This window comes from Carettochelys insculpta, chromosome 18, assembly GCF_033958435.1.
Source record: "Carettochelys insculpta isolate YL-2023 chromosome 18, ASM3395843v1, whole genome shotgun sequence".
NCBI classification, from domain to species: Eukaryota; Metazoa; Chordata; order Testudines; family Carettochelyidae; genus Carettochelys; species Carettochelys insculpta.
This window is the reverse complement of record NC_134154.1, coordinates 26,617,374-26,629,910: the sequence shown is the minus strand read 5'-3', so window position 1 is coordinate 26,629,910 and position 12,537 is coordinate 26,617,374. Positions and strand designations below refer to the sequence as shown.

At 39.3% G+C, this 12,537-nt stretch overlaps 1 protein-coding gene across 3 annotated transcripts in view; it reads left to right on the top strand.

Annotated features, from left to right (window-relative positions):
• Positions 1–9,704, top strand: part of ZCCHC8 (zinc finger CCHC-type containing 8) — a 32,987-nt gene extending 23,283 nt beyond the window's left edge. For 2 of the 3 annotated variants that reach the window (XM_075012703.1, XM_075012702.1), the window contains exons 12-14: positions 79–162; positions 1,574–1,679; positions 3,264–9,615. In XM_075012703.1, the coding sequence (XP_074868804.1) occupies positions 79–162; positions 1,574–1,679; positions 3,264–4,090 (1,017 nt within the window). In that variant the 3' untranslated portion in view covers positions 4,091–9,615. The other variant, XR_012648012.1, reaches the window with a different exon arrangement.
• Positions 9,705–12,537: the final 2,833 nt, after the last annotated feature.

Here is a 12,537-nt window from a genome sequence, read left to right as displayed (position 1 = left end):
GTAATTGCTTGTGCATTATGAGCCACAGCTTACTGAATGTTGAGCTTTATTGCTGATTTTTTGTTTGTTTTCCTATAGGAATGGAGGATATTTGGTTCCATACCCATGCAGCCATCTCAGCAGAAGGATGTGTTTGCGAGCTACCTTTCTAATTGTCAGGCGGTGAATATATTTCTGTTACATTTGGATGTAAAAATTTTGAAGAATCTTACATTTTTTTTATTTTGGTTTTACCTGTTGCCAGTGGTCTCTTGCTTACACCTCCAATTTTGGCCAAAGATGGTTTTGGTGTGAAGTCTTGAGGTTTTCCTCAGTACAGTAGCTAAAAGTAGCTCAGGAGAATAGAGGTTATTCCTATGAATAAGCCAGGATTCTTGACCTTATTCTTTTAAATCTTTCTGACCCCACCCACCCTTGATGTCAAAAACTGACACTTTTATAAAAACAACTGCAGCTAAAGGGAGAGAGTCAACCATCCACTAAACTCAATGCTAAAAGACTCTCTTGTTCATAGTTTATAAAAACAACTAGCTAATTCCATTTGAATATGTATTGTTTATTTTTTGTGCAGATTATATCTAAACTGCAGACTTGTTGAATGGTCCACTTTTAGTTGACTGATAGACATGTTTTCAGATGTTTCTTGGTTGAAGAGCTTAATTTGTTTTTAGGATATATGTGACAACCTTGTAACATAACTTTCTCTGAGACCTTTAATGTGAATGTTTAACTCCAACTTAGTGTTGTTTCTTTCTTGAAGCAAGAAAGAGTAGGTTAATATCCGGTTTCAGTCTCCAGTTTCCTGAGCTGGAGGTACATTAGAGTTGATCAAGGCTAGAGCTACACTAGGGTAGAAATTCAGTTTTCAATATGCAGTTCTACCTATGCCATTAGCATAGATGGAGTTGACATATCAGAATCAACTTTCTTACCTAATGTAGATAGGAACTTTTCAGGCTCACACCAATGTCCATTTACTCCACACAATAGTGTGGAGTACCAGGGTTGACAACTGAACCAAGAGAGAGTGATTTTGCTGTGTCTTAACACACAGCAAAATCAAATGCTCAAAGATCAACCCCAGCACGATCGATCATCAGGTAAGCGAAGATTCACCCTAAGACTTTTTATGGGGGTTGAAAGTAAAGCATTGAATTGTTGTACAGATAATTAAAAACAGTTTCTGTGAGATTTCTACATAGTGAATGTCTTGTTCATATGGCATGGTGGCTTCATGAGACATCCGTGCATAAGCATGGAAAAAAGGAGTGTTCCTGAGAATCTGATAAGGCTGCAGATAAAATCCCTTTGTCATTCACCACTGAAAAACTAAATGAGACTGCTGGTTGGTTTTTTTGTTTTGTTTTGTTTTTTTTTTCATTCAACTACATTAAACCTCTCACATTTCTGTGACACCTCAGTGTCCTGCTTACAAAATGGTCCCTGTCAAATTGAGATAATTGAGGATTTTAATTAATATTTTTGTAGCAGGAAATATTTGCACCTTATATCAGACAGTAGTATCATTATAATACTAATGTGTTCTGTCTTCCTGGCTAACTTCTTTCCTCAGCAAAGTCCAAAATCTAGCAATAAAAGATCTGCATATCAGTCAAGCTCTCACAATTCAAAGAAGCTAAAAGGAGATAATTCAGTAGCTGACATGGACATGGATTCTGGTATAGTTTTGTTTTTTGAAATTTTGATTTTAGAGTTTTAGGGCAACTTACTACTTTAGTGAAATGTGAATATAAATTCTAACATTAGTATTAGTATTTCAATTAGTACTGAATTAGTGACACATTTTCTAAATGTATTACATGAATTGGTTCATCCAAATTTTTGTTGGACAGATATTACCACTACAGGTGATGGTCTTGTATTTTCAGGAGAGACCAGTAGTCCATTTGTCACAGAAATTGAAATGCCTTTCACACTGAGAATACAAAGGTGGTCCAGTGATTTGGGCAGTCAGCCTAAGGTTTAGGGAGGTCTGGGGTCAAGTCTGTCTTCTGCCATAGATCTCCTGCACAATTTTAGGGAAGTCACTCATCTTCTCTGTATCTCAGTTACCCATCCCTAAAATGAGGATCATAATATTTTTACTTCAGAGGGATGTTGTGATAATATATACGTTAGTGAGCGATTACAATAATGGGAGCCATAAGTATCTAAGATTGACAGAAGGGGCACAAATTGGCAATGAGAGCCAAGGAAACTTGTACTGCAGCTATCTGCTCTGTCGATGAACTATATAGTCATAAGTCTGTCACTCTTGCATTTTTCTAAATCCACTTTAAAATTAGGGGATGGGAAGTTGCAAATTCTGAAAATAATATATTTTACCTGGTTATAAGTTAGTCTGACCAAAGAAAATTTCCAAAATAGAAATAGCAGAACTGCTCTGAGGATTTAGCAGTTTTAAAAGAAGCAAAGATAAAGTGTAGTAGAAAATTCAGAGGAAGGAGCTAAGTTTAACTTTTTTTTTTTTTTTTTTTTTTATTATAAACTGCTACATTGTTACATCTTGTGGGCATTGCATCAGAAGTGTGGTGTTTTTTTTTGGTTTTTTTTTTTGTTTTTTTTTTTTGAGGAAAGCTTAAAAGGACCAGAAAGCTACCTTTTAAATATTCTAAGAAATAAAATCTGTAGCTGTTCTTCCAGCTCCTCTTCTGAATTCTGTCAGACTGAGGAGGGAATTTCCACACACCTTAGACCTAAAATCTTTAAGGTTTGACTTCAAACTTCTTTCAGTGTTATCCACACTCAAGAACATTTGAAAATACAGATTTTCAGGCAGCCATCAAGATTCCTTCTGGAACCCAAAATGGCAGATTCAGTATGGAAAATTCTAAATATAATGGAACTTCCAAAAATTTGGGACAGGCTTTTCAGCTGATATAATTTTATTTCTGCATATGCTAATCAATGTTTTCTCTACTTTTTCCATCCATGGGCAGAATATATTTTATGTGCACGGAGACGTTCATATGGGCACCACCAAGAGAAATACAAATTTGGTGGATGTGGGCATGCTGCTAGTCAGCTGAGAAGCACCTGAATTTTTTCTGGGCAACCACCCAAGCACTCAGCTTACAGGGAACACTGATGCTAAGGCTTGGGTTCTAAAGGCCAAGAAAACAAGTTTAATGCCTTTACCCAAAGAACACATTTTAGATTTGAAATGTGATTAAAAGTAGGCTAAGGTTAGAATGAAAGCCTTGGTACAATTAATAAAAAATTATTTCATCTTCTAATTTTAGATTTGGAAATGCCACACAGTTCTCTAGCCTATGACAGTTTTCAATTTCAACCTCCACTGCCACCTGGATCTCCATTAATTGCAACTCCGCCCCCACTGCCCCGAGGAACTCCTCCACGTACTCCACCCAGCTTCATGTCCCCTCAGCCTCCAGCACCAACTGTGTCTTTTCGCAGGAGTACTCCTGTGCCACCTCCTTCCAGTGAATCTGCTCAGCCAAGAGTAGGGGATTCAGCCATGGATGAAGATACTTTGACCCTAGAAGAGCTTGAGGAGCAGCAGCGATTGATTTGGGCAGCTCTTGAGCAGGCAGACAGTACAAACAGTGACTCTGATATACCTGCTGATACACCTTTAACTGGAAACTCTGTTACATCATCACCATCTAGGAATGAACTAGACATTATTCCAGAAGAGAAGACATCTGCAAAGCTGGCTGCCGTGGAAATTGAGATTTCAGACGCAAGTATGCAGATATCCAGAACTGAAAATTCTAAAAGCACCCCTACTTCAGAGAATATATTGCTTGATCTAAAGGAAGGTGGCACCGATCATGTGGATTCTGAAGGCATTCTGGAGAACAGCATTACAGCCTCAGAATGTGAGGATAATAATGGAGGAAAAGAGGGTGTTACTCATGTGGTCACTAGTGCTGAATCATCTACAAAAAATTCAAATCCTGTTCCTGACATGAGCAAGTTTGCAGCAGGAATAACACCATTTGAGTTTGAAAACATGGCAGAATCAACTGGAGTCTATCTTCGAATACGTAGCGTATTAAAGAATTCCCCAAGAAACCAGCAAAAAAACAAAAAGGCGTTGGATTAATGTCTTCCTTTGAGGTTTTATGGTGCCCCCAAAACAAACTTAAAGTATCCACCAAATTGGATAATCTCGTGTGCCCTTTTGTGGAAAAAAATTGTTAGTTAAGAGTGCACAAATAGCTTTTCTGCATTGTTCCCTAGACTTTTTTTTACGTTCATGCAGGGCTTCCATTTGACCAGGACCAATGTTGGTCATCCAGCATGACCGTTTGAACTTGACGAAATCAAAACCTTCCACTAAGGGATGAAAGGACTATTGGTTTTATTTGTTCAGCATATTTTACATTCTGTGGTAAATGAAACTCTTAAAACAATGAGGTTGCTATTTAATATTTTGGTTTAGATTTATACTGTCGTTGATGGTGAGTTTCAAGTGGAATGATGGTTTTTATCTGTCCTTTGTACATTAGTCTGCTCTTTCTACATTTTGCTAATTATCCTGTAGATAAGTTTAATATATTGCAGTTTTTTTAATTCCAGTCTTTTAAAATGTTCCACATTGAAAATCCTGGCAATCAGATGGAAATAATCAGGGATTACCAGCATTATCCTCCCCGTTTCGGATATTTTTTTTATAAATTAACTGTGGGTCAATTTTTAAACACCACTTCTACTTTTTGTAACATTCTTTATGTAAACTTGCTGTACATACCTGTTCATTCTTGTGTACAGAGGTTTAATAAACAAGTTTTCATACAAATACTTTAAAAAATAGTTGATTGTCAAGCATCAAGGTTCCACTAAAAAGATACTACTGCAATGTGAAAACTTAGTACATTTGGATGGTGTCTGACTTTTTTTTTTGTCAGATATGTAAATCACTATATTTCAGGGTTTCCCAAACTTTATATAGTTGGGACTCAGTTTTTTTTTTAAATTCCTTGTTTTGCAGCCCAAAAATATAAACATATATTAAAAAAAAGAATAAATTTTCACTGTTTATTCACAATAATAATAGTACATAGTGATAATTTGTATATTTTCTAAGGACCGTTTTTTTTTTTTCCCCCCAAGGACCAGTACTGGGCCGCAGACCACACTTTGGGAATGCTGATACATATGCGTCAAAAAATTAGTTGGAAAATTTGAATGTAGTTTAGAAGACCTCTGAGTTTGTACTTTGCCACAATATACATTTTAGATATTTAAGTAATTACTTAGACTCACAGAACCAAAAGGGTCATCTGGTCTAGGCCCCCCATCAAGATGCATGATTTGTGTCTAAACCAGCAGTTCTCAAACTGCAGATCAGGATGCCAAAGTGTGTCATGATTCCTTTTTATGGGGTCATCAGGTCTGGTGTTTGCCTGAAGACCAAGGGCTTTAGGCTTGGATGTCAGGGTCATGCTTTGGTTTCAGCCTTGTGCAGCAGAGCTCAGCTAATAGGCTGCCTAGGTCTGTAACCCTTGAGCTTTAGACATTGTGCCCAGGGTGATGGGGCTCAAACTTCAGCTTTACCCCTCTCTTGTCTGGGGTGATGGGGCTTGGTTGGTCTCAGGCTTTGGTCCTCTGCCCTGCGGTCATATAGTGATTTTTGCTGTCAGACGGGGGCCATAGTGCAATGAAATTTAAGAACTCTTATCAAAACCATCCAAAACAGATGACTAGCCAACCTCCTTTTGAAGACCTCCGGTGAAAAACTTTCCACAGCCTCTGGAAGCAGTCTGTTCCATTGTCCGACTGTTCTTACACTTAGGAGCGATTTAATTAAAATCTGCTATGCTGTAATTTGAACCCATTACCTCCTGCCCTCTGTTGCAAGAACTGCTTATGTAGTTCAGTTATAAAGTTATCATAATTTTGAAGACTGTCTTCTGGGTTATGAATAATTCTAAATTCTCTTTAATTTACTGTTTTTATCACTAAGATTTCTAAAAAATCTTTTTATGAGGAACCTATGGCTGGATTGGCAGTGCCTTATAGCAGCACTGCCGGTAGAAGGAGCACTTAGAAAGCTACACAGAAAATGGTTAATAGTACTCTTCAGTTCTGGTAGTGCATTTGTGCTGTGTAAATAGCATTTGTGCTGTGAGGATACGGGTGGGTGGAGAAGACAATCAAGTGATAAGAAAGATTAATAGAGAAAGCAACTTTTATTTTTTCAGGACTCTTTGAAGCCATTCCAAACACAGGAAGAACAAAACTCAAATACTAATAATAATGCTTAATTTTAACAAATAGTGGCAAAAGATGCTGACAGGAGCTTTGGAGCCCAGTCATTAACCCACAGAACAGATACAGGAAAAACAGTAGCAGTGTAAGCTTTCCAGAACAGCCTTTTATGTGTGAAATAATTTTTCAATTTGAAACGCTTCAAAATATTTTTACAGTCAAGCATTTTTCAAAGCAGGAAACATTGGACTGTGTTTCTATGTATAAAGATGCCCTTCTGAAAAATTTCTTCACTAGTGGAGAATATAATAGGAAGAAGAATACTAGTTTGTTTGAACTGTCAGTGCTTATAAGTAGACTGCTTAGCTGTGAAAAGCAATAATAATGTTAGTATTTGCATTATATTAAAATGTTCCAAATTGAATAATTTGTTTTTATAGGTTTTTCTCTAGGACTACAGCTACACTACAGTAATCTTTTTGAAAGAAGTCCTTCCGGAAGATCTCTTCCAAAAGTTCTTTCGAAAGAGTGTGACCACACACAAAAAAGTGGATCAAAAGAGTGATCTGCTCTTTTGAAGTCCACACAGCCACCACTCTTTTGAAAGACCAGGCCAGGGATCAAAATATCAGGCACCATGAGGACTGCTCTTTTGGGGGAAAAGGGGGCCCCTGGAACATCTACATGTTTACTTTCGAAAAGAGGCACTTTTCCTGAAATGTGAGTGGAAGAGCTCTTTTGAAAGGAGTTTTGCGTTCTTTCAATTTAACTTCAAAATAACAGTTTTTTTGTGTAGAAACTGCAGTGGATATTTTTTGAAAGAGGCACTTTCTTTTAAAAATTATTTTGAAAGAACTTGCTAGTAGATGTGGCCTAGCAGTAGTGTTTTTTGTTCTCTCCAGACTTGTCAAACTTTATAACAACCAGGATCCACATTAGCCATTCAGAGTTCTGGATGCTGCCTGACTCACAGGCAAATAATTCAGGACAAGGTGTGAGGTAATCAAGACCTGTAAGGTACACATCTTGGGTGTGTTGTGGCACTTATGCCTTGAACATTCACTTCAAGTTCTTGAATCTCTTCCCGCACCTTAAAGGAATTTTACAGCCCTTGTGCAATTACTTCAAGATGACATGTGGCCTAACATTTAATCAAATACCAACAAAAATGATTTTTCTCTACAATGTAGGCTGCTAGTCTATTTAACTTTTCATTAGCTTAAAAGTCTTAATGCCTGATCAGTCCAAAAATAATATTCAAAATCTGTGACTTTTGTTGTTGTGCTCCAAGCCTTGCTTTAAAAATGGAGCAGGGGCCAGGGGAATAAAAGTAACAGTTAACACAGATTTTTTTTTTTAAGTCAACATCAAATGGTAGGGAGACAGTGGATACATATGCCGGTCTCAGGAGAGCAAATGAATTTTCAACCATATCTTAATTTTTTTTTCTTTCTAATTGGTCATTTCATGGCTTGAATAGCTGTAATTTTATGGGTAATATGTTCAGCATTTTAATGCTTTAAGAAAGCTCTTTTGCATTGCTGTATCTGAGCAAAAACAGTGGGCTAAATTAATGTTTGACTTCAGATGGAAGTGGACCTGAGTGATACAAAAGTTGGATTTGGCCAACTAAGTGTTAACAGCAACAGCTATTCTCACTGCTGCCCACGCAGATATAGATGTGCATCTTAACTTCCAACTAATTTCCAGGTTGATTTTATTCAGACACATACATGTATAGAATCTTTCTAGCTTTGTCTTCATTTGAGTAGTTCCACAGCTTTGAAATTTTTGGTATGTTGTCACTACTTGAATCCATCTGCAACATGGGTTCTTTGTCTCAGAAATCACCTTTTATTTCAGTTGTTCAGTTTTGCTGAAACAGTAGGGTACTTTCTTGATATTTTAAAATCTCTGTTCATATTATGGTGATGGGTGTGGTATAGGAGTGTAGATTACTCATTCCTTTTAATGGGCTCTAATAACACTTGTTATGAGATACATATGATGTGACCAGACACTGATCAAGCTTTCCCACATCCCTCTGCCAATGGGATTCAGTTCTGACTTGAAGCGTTCCTGATATTCCAGCTTCGCCAGGAGCCCCCACCGCCCCATAGCAGCTCGGGGACTCCTGCTACGCCCTAATCCCTATGAGGAATCATCAGACTTGAGTTCCAGCACCGTTTTTGTAGAAAAAAAGCACTGCCTTAACTATATGTTTACATTCATTTTTAATTAAAATTTTTGCAGTACTTTCAGTTGGACTGTAACTGTTATCTGGTAGTTATTCATGTAACGTGTAGTAGCCAAAGTGGGTTGTGTGAATGTATTATAGTGCTTTAAATGGGAAAACGAGCCATAGCTGACATTTTTAAGATATTTGCAAGACACAGAATAACTTTACTAAGAGGAAATATGCAGTACAGCATAAACTCTGGAGAGTGGGATATGGATCCATTGGATAAGTACAAAAAAGAACAAAAAAATTATATAAACTTGAGTTAGTGTGTCAGGCTAAATTGAGGCCCTATGATACTAAGACCTTAACCATGTACCAAGATTGTGTTGTCCTTATATAGAAAATTTTGTAAACAATAGTGAATGACAGGGAGGTCAGTCCCCACAAAGAGCATATTACAGGGAGAAAAATTAATCAGAGGAAAAAATATCAATCTAGTCCTCAAAAAGCAGTTTATGAATAGGGTGGATTTATTAGCATTAAAATTAACATGTTGTACAAATAAATAGTAACAGAGAGGTACCTGTGTTTAGTCTTCATTCAATAAAACAGCAGCAGAAATGTAGCACTTTAACAAAATGATTTATTCAGTGATGAGCTTTCATGGGACAGACCCATTTCATCTGAGAAAGTGGGTGTGTCCCACGAAAGCTCATCACCGAATAAATCATTTTGTTAGACTTTGAGGTGCTACATTTCTCCTGCTTTTGTTTTGATGATGTAGAAATGATTGTATGCTTCCTAACACCAAAATGCTTCAAATAATACAGCATTGCAAAGTAATTTATAATAAAACCTGTCTTACCTGTTCTACCTAGGGAATCAATAAAAAGGAGTGCTTACACAGCAGTTCTCAAACTTTTTTATTGGAAACCCACTTAACCAGGCTCCGGCTGTCACCTGTGCCTGGCAGAGCTGGGACAGTCAGGCCAATGGCACTGACAGCTCATAGCCCTGACATAATAACCTTGTGATTCCATGAAGGGGTCATGATCCTCAGTTTGAGAGCGCCTAAAAACTCAAACAAAAGTATTTAATACAAAAGATGGAGAGTTGCCTTTTGTAGGTGGGACTTCAGTGCCACTTTCACTCACACTAGTGCAATGTAAGTGGAAAAAATGTAAAATCTTCCTTTTTTTGAGCAAGTATGTTAATCCTTTTAAATATTATTCTTTCTCCATTGTAGGACACTTCTGCCAAAGAAAATATGCTTTTGAGTCGCATCAAGGTGAGAATTATATTGAAGATAAAATTAGTCCAAAAAGAGGTAAGCAAACAAATGAGGATCACTTAATAGCATCTGTTTTTGCACCCAAAATGATGTCTTAAATGCTTTGCAAAATTTTATAGCTTTTGCCTGCTGTAGAATTTCAGTAAGAGAGGCATGGATTTGGATTAGCTTTGAATGGACTGCTGAAGTAGGAAAGGAATCCTTTTAGGCAGATAAAGGTTGGGAATCATATTTTGAAAGGATGACCTCTGTGTAATGTTTTTGGATCTAGCTTAGCTCTGAGAGTGTCTTCTGATTCTGGACTGACTTTTCTGGAGAGCTCTGTTACTGTATGCCAAATTCAGTCAGTGGCATTTTGACAAACATGTTAGTTCCAGGCTCTCTTGGCCTTTCTCAAACTTTAGTGTGCTCTTTGCCCCCCAAATAGTTTATTACTGCAGACAAATTATGTTTGAAACATTTAATGCAAGAGAGACTGGAGAAATCATGGATGCCTATTGTAGGAAAGATTACTGAAAAAATGCTGTAATCTTTCATTCACCTTTGCTTAGATTAGATTTCCCAGGTCTGTTAGCTTATTGCAGGAGTCTCTTTCACAAATAAAATGTTTGTCTGCTAAATATGCTGGCATATATTTACTCAAGTCCTACTTCTTTCCTCCTTCCTGTTTTGTCTTCTGTTCGTTGGACTTTATACCATGTAATTACACACACAGTAACTGTGGTCTTGTTATTTATATTTGCAAAATTACATAATACAGTATTCCACTGACTCAGTCAAAAGAGATCACGTGCAAATGTCATGAAGAAAACAAGGAGGTGATTAAATACAAATGAGAGCCAGAACAAAAGTAAGATGGAAACAAACATAGTTGTCTTTCTTTTAATTAGTATGTGTAGTAACTGTGTAAAACAATACTTACAGGATAATAAGCTATTTGTTCCTGAGCCTTTCTTCACTGAAAGAGTCCTATATACAGGAGGAAACAATAAGAATCCCAGTCAATACACAGGTGATGATGAAGTATGTAAGAGCCAGAAGAAAGGGTAACTTTTGAAGTGCAAATTGTGAACAAGGAACTGAAGAAGTAAACAGGAGCATAAAGGCTAAATAGATTTTCCAATACTAGAGTATTCCAGTGCTGGTATTTCTCTGATTGACAGAATATTGTCTCTTGCATGTCTCTCTGCTGCTGCCGATTGATGACTGTACGTGGGGACCGAGATCCTCATCTTACCAGAAGGCTATTACCTGAAATCATTCTTTACTCCAATAAAAGCCTAATTTTGCCATGTGTTGTATACATTGCAATTTCTAGAAGAGAAAATAGACATTTGGCATAAAGTTATGCTGCTCTTTCTACATGAGAGACTGCACTTTTTTGTATAAGGTCACTTGTGAACTGCCTTTTTGTATTTTATTGATAAATAAAACTGTTCACATGTTTGTTGTACCAATGAGCTCCTATAGGATGTTTATCGGAATTGATCCTCAATACCAGTAAACTCTACGTGTATGTATACAAAGTGGGAGGAAAAACACAAAAGCATGCAAAAAATAGAATGGATGAACATACCATTCAAGTTTGGATTGCTTGTGGAGATAACTAAAAGCTTAGCAACTAAGCTTTATTATAGAATGTTAGCTTGGGTGAGATACACCTTGTTTGTTACATGCCTAGCCATAACCAATCCTGTAAGATCTTTGGGCGAAGGCATGTCTCTTGATATCTGTGCAACAGCTCACTGTGATGGAGTGGAGGGAGTGCATGTGTGAGTCAGGCTGGATGTGAGAGGCAAGCCGAGCAGCTCCCAGTGGCTAAGGATGACGCTGGGGCTACAACTGGCAGGTAACACCTCTGCCCTGAACAAAGAGGAGGGAGGAGCCGAGCTGGGTTTTTGAATCGGGGAACGGCAGTTAGAGGCTAGGGGAAGAGAGTGCTGGAAGGCAGCCAGCCTGAGGAGGGGGAAAGCTACACCCCAGAGGGGCACCCCTCGGGGTCTTCTCCCCAGGACGGGTTGGAAGGACTGTCTCTGACTGCTGTACTGTTGCTTCTGTGAGAAACTGGGCATCTGTTGCCTAATAAACCTCCTGTTGTACCTGCTGAGTGAGAGTCACTCCTGCCAGTGGACGGGGTGCAGTGTGGGGGGACCCCTGAACCCCATCACACTGGTGTCAGAAGTGGGATGCACTGCACCCACGGATGAGCTCCCAGCAGTGGCTGACTTGAGCGCAAGAGGAGGAAGGAGCCTCACAAGAGCCGGAGGGGGAACAGAGCAATTCCTGCAGCTGCTGCTGGTGAGTGGATGCCCCGGGAGACAGCGGGGAGATGGATTATACCCGACTCCTGAAGGCAGAGCTAGCGGGGCTGTGCAGAGAGAGGGGCCTGACCGTGGGGAAGGCGACCAAGGCCCAGCTGATTGCCCAGCTGGAAGAGAGTGACCGATCCGGGGGGGCAGAGCCTGTCCCAGCAGAAAGTGGCCGGTCAGCCTCGGGAAGCGTTTCGGATTCTCCAACAGGAGCAGGGGCTCGATGCCGTCAGACTCACACAGTGCCCGCCAGGTCACGCTCAGCTAGCGGTAGTCCATTGCGGGCAGAGTCCCCCGCTGCAGAGCTGCGACTGCTGGCGCTCAAGATGAGATTAAAGGAGCTGGAAGCCCAGGAACGGCAGAGGGAACGTGAGCACCAGGAACGGGAAAGAGAGTGTGAGCGCGAGCGCCAGCTACAAGAGAGACAGCAGGAGGAGAGAGAGCGAGAGCGGGAGCATGAGCGGGCCATGGCAGAGGCGAGACGCCAAGAGGCCCCAGCTGTGGTAAGCGGGGAGAGGGCCAGGCAGCTCAGGGTGGCCAGTCACTTGGAGACGCGC